Source organism: Heliconius melpomene, chromosome 5, assembly GCF_056956725.1.
Source record: "Heliconius melpomene rosina isolate 202511_hmr_F chromosome 5, ASM5695672v1, whole genome shotgun sequence".
Classification (NCBI taxonomy): Eukaryota; Metazoa; Arthropoda; class Insecta; order Lepidoptera; family Nymphalidae; genus Heliconius; species Heliconius melpomene.
The window spans coordinates 5,041,712-5,055,888 of NC_140393.1; the positions used below are offsets into that span (position 1 = coordinate 5,041,712).

A 14,177-nucleotide genomic window follows, 5' to 3' on the forward strand; every position below is an offset into this window, starting at 1 on the left:
AATTAATAGTATTTGCAATCATAATTGTCAAATATTCAACTGTCACTATCCAACTTTCAGAATTCAGGTTTCCTTTTGCTTTTGTTATTGACAGATGCAAAAATGGAGGAAGGTATATCTGTTAAAAACGAAGGGAAAACTATTGATATAAAACAAGAAAAAGATGAAAATGCCGATAACTTTAAATGTGACTTTGAATCTGGAAGTCAAGATAGTAGTAAAAGTGGCAGTGGTGGATATCAGCGATGGGCGCCTAATTTAAATGGAATCCGGAAAAGTGCATTTACGCCATATAAATCAGTACAGTGCACCGCATTGACCAACTTGCAGAGAGGTGACGATTTTTCTTAGCCAATATTATCTTAGTTTATTAAGTCTTTATCGATTATCCTTTGTTAGGACTTGAATTAGTTTTGAAGAGTTCAAGGTCGTGCTTTTAGGTAATACGCAGGCGCGAGTCCCCGAATTGCCCCAGCCCGATTGTAGCTTTCACGCGAAGGCTGGTCGCGGAGAAGTAACCCGGGAGGACGTGAAACTGGAGCAGTATGTTGATATCACGGACGAGCATGGACTCACGGCGCTGCATTGGGCAGCTAGCTATGGACAATTAAATAGCTGTCAGGACCTTGTTTGGTAAGAACTGCCTATTCCATTGTTCTTTAAATAGGTTGAGTGGGTGTTTGGTCCTAGATAACTTATTCTTTTGTTTTATGTATAATAGTAGAATATACAGGTTTATGGGTGTGATATTATGTTGTGGGTATAAACTATCTGTACCAAACAAAGAAATATTTTTTTTGATATAATTATGAATATTTCAGGAGTGGTGCCAATGTCAATGTTAGAGGTCCTGAGGGTGAGACGGCTCTTCATCTAGCTGCTGCAGGGGGGCACCATGAGGTTGTGAAATTTCTTTTGATAGAAGGAGCAGACGCTGATATTCAAGATGATGTAAATAATTTTATTTTGCAGTTGATATATATTGTTTTGAAAAGTAACTAATTTTGTTTAGCTTTATCCCTCATGGCAGGTTAGGCAGAGTACTTACTTTCAATACACTTATTCTCTGGCCAAATTCAAAATGTTGTGTTAAGTGGTAGCCGTAATTTGCCCTTAAATGTTAATCAAACCCCCATAATTATTGCGTTTTTATTTAGGACACCGCCAAAGCACTGAGTGTGCTTAAATATTTTAATAATAAATAATTTGTTTAATCTGATGTATTTTTTTTTCCCCCAAGTCCGGCAGTACAGCACTAATGTATGCAGCGGCTGCAGATTTTCCGTACACTTGCAATGAACTTCTCATCCGAGGGGCTGACTTGACTCTCACTAATGACTTTGATCAAGATGCCTACACTCTGACCACAACCAATAACTGTAAACTGGGTAGGTAAACTTTTTTGTTTTTATCTATTTATAATTATTTATAAAAAAAAAATATTTGTCGAAAAGAGCTTTTTATATTTGATTGTTACACTTTTTTTAAATTTCAGCTCAAACTGTGATAGAAAACTTTTTGATTGGCTGCCTCAGCAAGATGTGAAGGATTTACCCCAGTCATCTTCAGTTGCTTAGACAACCAACACAATGGATTCATTTGCTACAGCAGTTAAATGAAATACAGGGATTTAGTTTATAATAAAAATGTATTTAATATATATTTTAAGTTCAACTTATACAAACATGTGATGTGATGTGACTCAATAGACAGACAATATATAAATTAAACTAAATGATTTTTTTTAAATCCTTCATACCCATATATTAAAAATAAGGCATATTTCACAACCACTATTATAACCTTTAAATGCTAAAATACAAGTTACTTTCAGTCTACAAAAGTACAGATATATTGATCTATATATTTAAGTCTTGTTAAATAAAATATAAAAAAAAAACAAATAAAACATTAACAGTATTATAAAAGAAATAAAATATTGTCTCTGTACACATCAAACTCATGATAATTTTATTATCAAAACAACTTGTATACTTATAAACTACTTAACATATTTTTGAAAACAACATTGACATTTTGAATGTATAAAAATATAACTATCCCCTTATACAAAATTTACACCCATTTAATACATATATTACATAATAAAAATATTTAATTCATATAATACAAGTACCCTTACCATAAGCTTATATTAAAATATATTCAAACCTGCATTTATAAACTCCTAATGCTGTATGAATAACACTTCTTTTATTTGGCTTGTATAGGAATGTTTTTTTTAAACAAAATTGTGACTTTACTAACATTTTGTAAGGACCACCATTCATGTATTAAAAAAAGTTCAAAATTAATAATTACATTACAATTTTGACTCAGTCAACCAATTAAATGTTTGTGGTTTTCTATTAGCCTGGGGACTTATAGCAATATTAATAATACTTGGTTTATCAGTAACAGTTAATGCAGATTTGATGGCAGCCTCTATTTCCTCAACTGTTCGACAGAAGTAGCCATTTTGTCCAAACATTTCCATCATTTTCTCATATCTTACTTCCACTGTTAGTGACGTTGGTGGAGTGCTGAAAAAAATAAATGTGTTTCAATGTCCATAAAATATATAGATATATGGCCCATTTATTTTGAAAGTGGTGTAAGTCCATTTTCTTTTGTGTCGAGAAAATTAAAGGTTAGTATATTTGTTGATTTAAAAATATAGGCAAATCATATGAGGCCTGGCATTGTTTCTATTGTTTTATCTACATTTAATTTGTTAATATAAATTTGTTTTTGACTAATTAGACTACGATAACACATATTTATGTGCTGCAAATGGACTTACACCACTTTCAAAATTAGACAATTGTAAAAATCGTTTAATTTCAATTTTGAAAAATCAAATATCGCTTAAAATATACTTCATTTTCATATCATTTTGTTTACAAATACGCATAACAACACATAAAATTTTATTTTAGACGGCAATTATATTGTCATTACAAGAATTTACTTATTCTCTGCATGTGGTAGTGTTTCAAATAGGATAGTAGCTGCTTCATGACTTTATATTTTTCGTACGTAATAGGTCTGGCATTTTGGCATTTTTCATATCACATATCACACGTAATCCTATAAATATTATAAGTCTGAAAGTTTGTAAGTATTTTTATTTGGGTAAAGGTATCGCCAAAAGTACGTAATAGATTGGTTTCAAATTTAATACACAGCTAGAGTATGAATTGGAATAGTACATAGGCTACATTTTATTTAAAAATTTAACTACTAAATAATATAAAATTAGAAAAATCTAATACATTTCTCAATTTTTTAAATATCTATCTTTTAACTTACGAGTAGTGGAAACACGGATGGGAAACAATGCAAATCGTCCCCGGGACACAGCTAGTATAAAATAAATGAAAAACAACAAAACACAGATCGGCATCCATCTGCTATACCTCTGTCAATTGGACTTACACCACTTTCATAATCAATGATTATGCAATTTCATTTACCGACCGATTTTGAGTTGTACAAAACATGGGATTTTTTTGAGAAATTAAACATGCACTTGTTATAAATAAAAAAAATACATTAAATTAAGCATGAATTACGTGATAGCTCATTTTTTTTCTAAAATGGACTTACACCACTTTCAAAATAAACGGTCCATATATAAATAAAAGTTTTTAATAAATAAATAAAGAGACTATTTTAACATTAAAATATATAAAAAATTTTATGTTAAAATAGTCTCTTTTATATTTGTTTCAATTTAAAGTAAGTCTAGTCTCTATGCAACCCCCAGTTTTGAGTGGCGGAATTTAAGACCACTTTAAGCCACTCAACACGCTATGATTAAAACTGGGCGGAAGGTGAGGAACAGAATGATAAAACTAAGTTCCCTCTGTTACAGCTATGTGAAAAAAAGCATTAGCTAAAAAAGCTGCTTTTTTACAAGGGTTTTTTATCAAGCATTGTGTTTCAGTAGGCAAACAAGTGTAAGTAAAATTAAGAAAAAGATTCAATATTTTCATTTGTAGACTAGTTTGCTAAAATGTATTATATTCTATATGAAATCAATGTAAATTAAAATATTATTTTACCATTGAGTGATTTCGCCCATTTCCTGGATGTCTTTCATAGTTTGCTCATCGAACCCGCTGTATATACCATTGTTATTGACTATAACAATGATCACTGGCAGTTTATAGCGGACCATAGTCTCAATTTCCATACCTGCAATAAAAATCAAATTCAAATAATATAATATATAAAAATCTTTGTGTCATAGAATATCTCAAGAATTCAGAGGAAAGTATGGAACAGAAGTGTTGTGATACAATATATAAATTCACCTCTGTACATTTTCTTCTTGCTTTACGCTGTATCCATGAATATAGCACACCTTCCCAGTAAAGAAAACATAGTTTTAAGAGACTTTGCTCCCTACTTTCTGTTCAATTTTCGAGACTGCGGGATGATATGTCTTTTTACCAGAGCGAGGTAATATTTCATTTCGTTAACGCAATATAGAACCCACAACCGAAGTGTACTACTACTGCGCCACGGCGGCCCCACTCTTAGTATATTGATATAATATATAGGCACATAATAATGTACCTGAAAAACCGAACGCTGAATCGCCTTCTACACATATGACACGTTTTTCAGGCGCGTGGTCGCGACACCACAGTGCTGCCGCTACCGCGAAACCAGGGCCCACCTGTTATATAAATAAAAAATAAAAATCCATTATCATTAATATAATGAAGCCGTCACGTCGCAGTAGGAGCAGTAGGAGCGGCAGGAGCTTTGAACTATAATTAATTATTTTCATTTCAAAGACAGTGTGGCGTTGAGTTCATAAAGTTTAAAAAGGCAGAAAGCGGAGATCATTCAATGCCACGCCTTGTATACTAGAACTGGGAAATATTTAAAAATAAAAAAAATCATAAATGGGAATCGAACCTTCCCCCCCATTCCCCATAAACGTGAAAACTTTCCGATTTATTTAAAAGCTGCATAATAGTTATACATTATGAACCAATTAAAATGTTTTTTCCGTCATTCGTCCGTTCATTTTCCGTCTCTAGAAAAATGGAATGCCTAAACACTAGGTTCCCTTTGATCCCTTAGGTCTGCATTTGACCCAAAAAAAATATAGAAATTATATACTTACACCCATAGTACCAAAGGTACCAGCGTCCAACCTATGCCGGGGCTTGTTATTGAGGAGCATGCCTCTCCCTATGTCCATGGTGTTGGCGCCTTCGCTCACTATGACCGAATCCTTTGGAATACTTGCTTGAACTGCTTTGAATACTGCGTAGTAGTTTAACGGCACTGAAGAGTTATTCGCTTGTGACTGAAAAAGAAAAAATGGTTTTGGCTTGTATAAACACTAAATCCCGCTCATATCACTCCATTTCCCGCTTTCCGCAGAATTCTTGAATTGCGAAACGTAATGATACATTTTGAGTTTTTAAATTATATGTTTCATATTTTTTGACAATAAAGTAAACAATTATATTTTGTAATAATATATTTCAAGTTGCCTTCCTAATTAGATTTATTTAATTCTTAAGGTAATTTCATGAATTTCGTTTATTGATTGTTTGGCGCGGAACTTAAAATGACACAATATTCCGATTAACACAATATTTATAAAATTGGTACAATAAATTAATTACCGCGACAAATTCTTTGTTCTTCTTCTGCTTCTCCTTCAGCGATTGCCACCAAGCGCTGCTAGTTGGCAAAGAGTATTTCTTCTGCAACAGCTTCTGCGTAAGTGCTTGCACAAATGGATTTATATCGGAATGTACAGCTACTTCGGATTTCACACTATTGTGAAATTCTTCCGGTGATATGTCCACCTGAAATAAGATATTTGGATAGAACTACATGTCATTATGTAATTATATTGAGATTTAATAAATTTTGCTTCACACTGTGTCCCACATATAGCGGAGTTGGCAGAGGGAACCTAGTTCATAGGGCCATTTTATGCTCGAGTTTCAAATCGTGGTACCAGAGCGAGAAAATAATAATAGTTCTTTTCCCCAAGTGGGATTTGAACTCTCGCCACCATGGCCTTATACCATTTATATTTTGCGAAATCGGAAAAAGCATTAAATTACCATTTACAATTACTATGTACTTAACAACAATATAAACCAAACATTACCTGTATAATTTTTACATTGGGTGCATATCGTGGGGCCTGACCGAAGTGTAGCATCCAGTTCATTCTAGCACCAAGCAGGAGAATCACATCAGCCTGAAGCAATGCCTGAGTGCGAGCGGTGGACACGCAGTACTGAGACTCATCTGGTACTACACCTTTACCTGGAAAAGTAAAGAACTTATCAGGAAGGATTCACAAGGTTTGTTCTGTCTGTTGATATATGCTTTTATGTGAAAAAAAATTATATGCGTGATTGGAACGGAATGATAAAATGATAAAATAGTTTCTCATATAAAAGCATTTTTAACAGACTGAGATTGGACCAAAAACGAATCAATCTATCTACCCTAAAAAATCACTTTATTAAATAATAGCCATCACTATACTAATAATGTTTTCAGCTTTAGATTACAGTCAGATGTTCTGCCACTGCACCACGATAGCGCACTTCTATAAAAATACATAATTATGTTCATAAGAAGAATTAGTTCAATAAAACATACCCATAGGCGTTGGTAAAAATGGAACTTTGGTGTTTTCCACTAGTTTCCCAATGGAATCTTCAGCTTTTGCGAAAGCAGCTCCTTTGCCAACAATAATTAGAGGTCTTTCAGCCTTAGATATGAGATCTGCTGTCTGTTCCACGAGGGCGGGGTCCGGATGCGCTAGCCTTAGTGCTTCAGCCGAGTAGAAGTCTAAAGGAACTTTGTCTTCATCTGCTTCAGCCTATTAGGATTAGAATAAGATATATTTTATATTTTTCTTATATGTACTATAATTACCAGTAATGATAATGTTAAGGAGATTTAGCATTCTATAAACAAACTCAAGTGCTAAGTTATAAATGTATAATTGTTATCAATTCACGTCTGCGTGCGACTGTAAACACGACGGTTGTGGGTTCGGACTCCATTTGAGGGAATGAAACACTAAGTATTTTCATCTCCTCGCTCTTTCATATCTTTCTTTCAAACACAAATTCATAAACACATAATTTATGTTTAAAGCAAAACATAACATAAATACATATAAATGATTATCTATGATATAAATGATTACCGTGAGCAAAGTGGCGGGCATATCCAGATAGGAGACGCCGGGCCGCCCGACCGCCGCGTAGCGCACCGCCTTCTCCACGTGCAGCGGGATGAGCCGGGGGGAGGGCGGCCGCGCCGCGTACTTGCAGTACAGGCGGCTGGACTCCACCTGGGTAATACGTAATATTATATGATTAGTTAAATATAAATAAACGAATAAAGACGCTGTATCCCGTACACAGCAGGGTAGGCAGACGGAACCAAGTTGTAAGACTCTCTATTCCGACTTTTCCCCGAATTTTAGGATGGACTGTGTGTTGAGTGGCGGAACTCAACGCCGCGTTTTGCCTTGACATCAGAGCGAAGAAATGGAGATATAAATATTGCATTTCCTCGAGTAGGAATTCAACCCACAACCATTCGTCCCCGCGTCACGACTGGCCTCAAAATATAAAAATATCCGCAATATAAATAAAGGACTACTGAGAGTACTGTAGAAATTCTCGGTTCGATACTTCCTCGGGGCAATAAACTACTTTCACTCCCTCGCTCTGGTAATAAGACAAAGCATTGTGATACAATTTTAATGAGCTTGATTGAATTGAGAAATATTTTTTATTGCTTTTACAATAATACAGTAAAGGAAGTAAAAAAAATATATCATTTCATTGAGACGAGATTGAACCCACGCCAAATGCATCGAAAATTGCTGCTTTACCAGGCCACAATGGCGTAAAATACATCGGCCTAATTACATAAAATTTGCTATTGGATATCCATCACACAATGTTTCTAAATAGGCGAAAGCAGAGAACAGAGTGACTTATCACTAAGTTGATTTCCACGGCAGGCAAAAATGCTAATGACGCGATATAAAAACAAAATTGGTTTTTACATTAATAAAAAATAATATCGTTTAATATCATTTCGTCATTCATAATAACATAATCAGGCCTAATATCAAAAACGTTTTTACGTAAGATATAAGCATTTATTCAAACACTATCTAATCTTACCAACACGAACATCAATTTGTTTTATTATAAGCTATAAGTACCTATATATTGCTATGTGGAAATGTAATAGGATTATTTGACTTTGCAATTGTACTGATTACTGTTTTTGTACAGCCTTAGTTGTATCCCACAAGGTAGGCAGAGGGAACCTAGTTCAACCTAACCTTCAGGCACTTCCGTTTCAGACGCCCAATTGTTGAGAATTCGTATCTTGTGGTTTATTACCAAAACGAGGAAATAATAATAATAAATTCTTGTGACCGTAAATTGAACTCATAGCTGTCACGGTTACATTCGGACACCGCACCGGACCGCTACACCACAACGACCTCAACGACGCATGCCTAAATTAGTTTTAAAATATATTTTAATGGGAATTTAATATTAAATAATTATAATATATAAGACGCTTATTTTATCATCAAAAATAGTTTTAGATAAACTAATCCTAAACGTGTGTTATATTTTATACTCAATTAAAGGCGAGATGCATGCAACGCATAATATAAACGGTTTAAAATTGTATTGTTTTAATTACAATATCGGATTTAAATCTATGACCATGAGAAACAAAAACAGTTTATGAGGAAGTTCATAAATAACACTTTCATTACTTTGAGTCGTTTCTTATGTCGACGTGGATTTTACAATTTAATATTTATATATTTTATTTAGTTTCAATCTTTTCCCCGCATTTAGTTGAGTAGGCAGAGAAAAATTAGTGTTAAGAAACTTACTTAGCGCCGAATTATCGAGTGGCGTAACTCAACGCCGCGCATTGTCTTGTCAGTGAGGAAATGAAAATATTAATGAATTCACACCCCTGAGAGGGAATCCAATCCACCACGGTCTCCCACGCTGTGGCACTAAGCCACAGCGTACATGATGACGATGCGTTCATAATAATAAAACTTACAAAAAAAAAACAATATTTTAACAACTTCAATAATGTTTGTACATAATTCGTAAAATAAAAAGTTTTAAAATTATTCTTTACATTATTATAATTAGGTACCATAATTTGAATATCATAAAAAAATAAAAAAATATTAATATAATATTTATATATTAAATACCTGGAGCCATTCTTGGAAGCCTCCAATCCCCTCATGATCCTCTGGACAAGAACCCGCAATCACCAGAAGAGGCCAACAATTGACTTGAGCATTTGCCATACCACCGATACAATGCAAAAGACCTGGGCCAGATACAACTAGGCATATGCCAGGCTTACCTAAAAAATACCATAATATTAGAATTGTGTTACTTGTGTTTTTTTTGCATTTACTTTTATGGTATGTAAAGGGTTACATAAATGGTTGTTGAATTTAGACTCAAAATAATAAAAAGTTAACCATACTAAAAATCTTGCCCCTTAGACTTTCATACTAGATGTATGATGTGTTTCAACTCCATACTCTTTTACAAGGACATGATGATTTGAGACATAACTAGGAAAACTAAAAGCCGGGCTTCCTGTATCTAGAGTGGGAAAATAAAAGCAATTTAAATAATTATTATTCGTTCGATTGAAGATTAAACTGACAACTATTGGGCTTACAGTCAGACTCTGTCACATTCCAGCATTGTATGGAAAATAATACCTAGTTGTACTAATTACAAAAACATAAAATATATAATATTCTTTATTGCATTCAACATAAAGTGAAAAATATAAAATAATGTTTGCTTGTAATTCTATTTTGGATCTTCTCATTTAATTTAATGTAGAAGGATACATTTCTTACATATTTAACACCTCTTAATAATGTTATCATTAATTTCATAATAAATAATAATTATTATACACAGCTAATTAATATAGTAATATATCAAGATACTAATGATCTAATGTAAATGTTTTAATAGATTATGGATATAATCTACACTCGAGAGAAGATAAAAAGAATAATGTTTCTTTAATTAAATTAATAATGTTTTTAATATTTTAATTGGTATAAACATTAAAGTAAAATGTACCTGTTAAGTATCCAATAGCTTGTGCAGCATAGCATGCCGCCTGCTCGTTTCTCATACCTATATATTTTATACCAGCGGCTTGAAATGCAAGTGATGTTTCAATAACAGGAATACCAACAATTCCAAATGCATATTCAACACCCTAAAATAATTATTGTTTGGTTAAGAACTTTATAAAAATATATTGTTATTAATTATAAAACAGATATTTAAAATTTTCAATATAATTCAATTTACAAAATATAATTTATTTTTATTATTATTATTTATTTATTAGTCATATTCTTTTTCAATATGAAAGCAAATAGATACAAGAACATTACTTAATTAATATTCAAAATACACAATACACATATAGTAAATAATCGGAAAATATAATATGACACGAACGTTTTATTGCGCAAAATCGCAAAGTTCATTTTCATACACTAACGTGTCTTACACTATAAATAAAAGATTTCAAATATAAAATAAGTTTTATCCCCTTCCGGATTTTTTCATAGAGAAAGTATTAAAAAAGTATACCTGCTTTTTTAAGCTTTCCGCTAGTATATTGTTACCGTCGATCCCCATAGCTAGTTTCAGAGTTTGCGAAACGTGAAAATATCTTCGATGTACTAAAGGCAATCGTGATACAAATCGCCCTAAAAACATTTTACACGTTAATACAGTATACAAGTGGTATAAAAATAAATAACAACAGAGTGTAATATTACAATCTAAAATCCCCTCTATAACAATGTGGAACTTACTGATAATCAGCAAAATGGTGGTAAAACTTGCAGGGCGAAAATTTTTTATGTTTATCTTGAAAGTAATAAAATTCTTAGGTAAGTGGATAAAAACATTACTTTCAATAAATATAAACAACGTGTGTTGTCAAAGTATAATATTACACTGTCTTTGATTTTTATATTATATCTAAAGAAATAAAAATAGATTGAACTTTGGACAGATAATTTTAATAATTTATAAGATATTTTTTTTAGTAAGTAGATATAGATATATATTACGCTTATTGTAGCTATATATCTTCATATATATTTTATTTTTGCTATTGTCATCAAAGTGCAATTGTATAGTATTGCCAAGTCTTCGTACTTCACGTTCGTACGTCACATATAATAAAAAGACAAATTATTAATATTGCGAATAATATATAAAAGAAAAAAATATATATTTTGAGCTGTCTTTTATATTATCAGGTCATGATTATTGTTTACAGTAAAATTTGTGTAGTGTTAGGTTATTTCCACATGGTTAGGTTATTTATTATCATAAATAAGAATATTTTCGTTGTTAAGATGTTTAGGCATTTGCCGTACGTAAAATTAACTATTTCTTTTATAATATATCATCTTTACATTATATTAGAATAATATCTTTAATCATATTATCTTTTAGTATCGATGTTATATTATATTATTAGATTATTACATTAATATTAAAAATAAATAAAAGGGCCATGCTTATACTAGCAATAATTAGAATGAAGTCTTCTGTTTTACATGGCAACATTCTTACTGTACTTCAGCCATACATACTATTAATATTATATATAATATTATATATTATGGTAGTTTTTATTTGCAGAAATTCTATAGATGTCACTTTATTTAACAATTGCCAACAGTAATTGTACTGTCAATTTAAAAAAATATAAATTAGATGGCGCCACTAAATATTAATGTTTTTATAATTTGAAACTTTATCAAAAAACTGAGGTACTTATCTCATGTTAAAAAATAAATGATAAGTGAAATTTAATGTTTCTTTAAAATAATATTGCATTAGCGTAAAAATATTTAAATATTCTATTAATTATCGCCGTAGTATATCGTATTTTATTCATTCTTAACCACATACAACAACTATACAAATACATATTTTAAATTAATACATTCTATATAATAAGAATTAAAATATTTGAAATCTTTAAAAAACGCCGTTCATCTAAGTCACGAATGTTATAGATTTTTACGTCAAATTATTTATAATGCAATTCTTATACAATACTTTATTTTAAATAGATCCTGACTGACTTCACTATAAATCTTACTTAATAAACTATTATTTTATGTAACGTAACGTTCTATTATATACATTATTTACGGTATAATAATATTGTTTCTAGTTAATATTGTTTGCATAACAAAATTTATTCTTCAACCTACCTAGTCCCATACTAGATGAAATCTTTATTATTCCGTGATTTTCTCCTTTTATTAGTGCACAGAAGCAGGATATTTTAGTTGGTGTAAAGGCGTTAAGACTCACGACGTGAACAATCTTGGACAACTTAAATCACAAAAGGCCGTTTCACGTTTTTTTTTTCGAAGATATAACGCGTCGTATATTATCAAATTAGATTTAGAATTTTATATCCAACCACCACTTGAATTTATTAAATTACGGTGAGATATAACTTATTTTTTATGTAGACAGGTTACGAACTTTAGTAACCTACCCACTTAAAATATAAGTTAGTTTTTAATAAATATTATTCGCTCATAGTAAAGGTGCATGTGTGAAAGTATATTTTAATATTTACATTTACAAGTTGGAATTTATTGAATTAATTATCTGTTAAACTATCTCTTATTTCTGCTTATAAAAATTGCTTTTAAGTAATCGCAAGTTGGCACCATGCGCTGTAAGTAGAAAAGTTTTCATTTCATCTGTTTACTGTGATTGTATTGATTTTAAATTGTTATATTTATAAAACAGAAATACATTATATTGAAAGGCGGCCATTTTTTACAAGACTTAATATCTAATGCTTTTTATTCATCATTTATATTCATTCATCATTTCATTTTACAATATTTCATAATAATATAAAATAGAAATCTCCTTATATTACCTTATCGGTTTTAGCTGCTAAAGAAAATTAGCGGTAAGTCAGTTTACTTTTCTCTATCTAAATATTAGGTCCTTACATATAAAAAAAAATACTTACATATAAAATTGGTGTTTTGTCGTACTGGCCACTTTAATCACAAATTTTATCTCCTTGGTTAGGAATTCCAAATTCAAATTTATACAGCTATTTACACATGTATTTGTATTTCGTTAACCGTCATTAATTTGTTTTTTTTTCTGTTTGCATCACTCAGTTAACAAAATGAAAAACTTAAAATATCTTAATAAATTATAAAAAAAAAGTAAGTCGGACTAGATAAAATATCACGGAATTTCCGAATAGGCGACGTATTCTAGTTCTGACGAGGCATACGATAATTTTGCACGCAAAACATCGTATACGTGCAGAATACCTCTAGGCTGTAGCGCTTGAGTGTTTGGAACTACTTGTTATTGTTGTTAGCTCATACGTTACTTGGATAGTGCGCCCGCGACAGCACTCGCTCCGGAACGCTTCGCGCGGTTGACAGGCCTAGCTAAAATGTTCAAAATGAATTAATTTAATCTAATATATGATTTTTTTTTGTTTTACCAATTATATTTAATAAAAAAAAATATAATAATGGCTGTGATCAGTTTAAAGATATTCGGTGAGTGATATTTTGTTTTATATTGATTTACCCTAATTCATTAAAATTTTATAGTTTTTTTTTACATAATGAATTTTTTTTTTATTTTAATAGAATATAAATTACGGTATACTCACGAGCACTAGCTACTCGTAGTTATTTTTACCGGTTTTGAACCTACTATTTTTACTGAGGTTAAAGCACTATGCTTTCATAACCAGTGTAGCAGTAACATATTATGTGTATTTTAATATAATATAAATATAAATAACATGTTATAGATACATATAAAATATTTAAATCATATCGAGAATATAATTTCATCCTGCGAATAGAAAGTTTCTGGCTATTACGCGAAATCGATAAGGAAAATTATTAGTTTTATATTAAGCAATACTGGTTAAGTAAGAGTTGGCAACGTACATATAGAAAGATATATTTTTCACAGAGTATTTTACTAATAGTGGTACAGCGGTTATCAGAGCCATCAAAATAATTTAAT

At 31.2% G+C, this 14,177-nt stretch overlaps 3 protein-coding genes across 6 annotated transcripts in view; 2 read left to right on the forward strand and 1 right to left on the reverse strand.

Annotated features, from left to right (window-relative positions):
- LOC146539003 (uncharacterized) lies at nucleotides 1-1,735 on the forward strand. The gene is made up of 5 exons (XM_085185642.1): nucleotides 1-334; nucleotides 441-633; nucleotides 822-951; nucleotides 1,241-1,388; nucleotides 1,496-1,735. Exons 1-5 carry the CDS (start codon nucleotides 103-105, stop codon nucleotides 1,543-1,545), a joined length of 753 nt encoding a protein of 250 aa, XP_085041768.1. The 5' UTR covers nucleotides 1-102; the 3' UTR covers nucleotides 1,546-1,735.
- Hacl (2-hydroxyacyl-CoA lyase) lies at nucleotides 1,630-12,573 on the reverse strand. The gene is made up of 12 exons (XM_085185636.1): nucleotides 12,359-12,573; nucleotides 10,710-10,828; nucleotides 10,185-10,326; nucleotides 9,281-9,438; nucleotides 7,211-7,357; nucleotides 6,655-6,877; nucleotides 6,152-6,312; nucleotides 5,655-5,840; nucleotides 5,144-5,329; nucleotides 4,585-4,687; nucleotides 4,068-4,200; nucleotides 1,630-2,543 (listed from the first exon to the last, which is right to left on the reverse strand). Exons 1-12 carry the CDS (start codon nucleotides 12,366-12,368, stop codon nucleotides 2,324-2,326), a joined length of 1,788 nt encoding a protein of 595 aa, XP_085041762.1. The 5' UTR covers nucleotides 12,369-12,573; the 3' UTR covers nucleotides 1,630-2,323.
- Nucleotides 10,822-14,177, forward strand: part of LOC146539005 (sialin-like) — an 18,226-nt gene continuing 14,870 nt past the window's right edge. Inside the window, exon 1 of one of the 4 annotated variants that reach the window (XM_085185637.1) lies at nucleotides 10,822-11,014. In XM_085185637.1, coding sequence (XP_085041763.1) covers nucleotides 10,924-11,014 — 91 coding nt within the window. In that variant the 5' untranslated portion in view covers nucleotides 10,822-10,923. Of the gene's footprint in view, nucleotides 11,015-12,460; nucleotides 12,599-12,682; nucleotides 12,838-13,511; nucleotides 13,697-14,177 lie in introns of those variants that run through there. The other 3 variants (XM_085185641.1, XM_085185640.1, XM_085185639.1) reach the window with 3 other exon arrangements.

Coding starts and splice junctions, on each gene's coding strand:
- Hacl (XM_085185636.1), bottom strand. Junction 6,313..6,654: donor ATTTTTACCAACGCCTATGG/GTATGTTTTATT, acceptor TTACTTTTCCAG/GTAAAGGTGTAGTACCAGAT. Junction 5,841..6,151: donor CCAATGTAAAAATTATACAG/GTAATGTTTGGT, acceptor ATCTTATTTCAG/GTGGACATATCACCGGAAGA.
- LOC146539003 (XM_085185642.1), top strand. CDS start 103: ATGGAGGAAGGTATATCTGTTAAAAACGAAGGGAAAACTATTGATATA. Junction 634..821: donor AGCTGTCAGGACCTTGTTTG/GTAAGAACTGCC, acceptor TGAATATTTCAG/GAGTGGTGCCAATGTCAATG. Junction 1,389..1,495: donor AACCAATAACTGTAAACTGG/GTAGGTAAACTT, acceptor TTTAAATTTCAG/CTCAAACTGTGATAGAAAAC.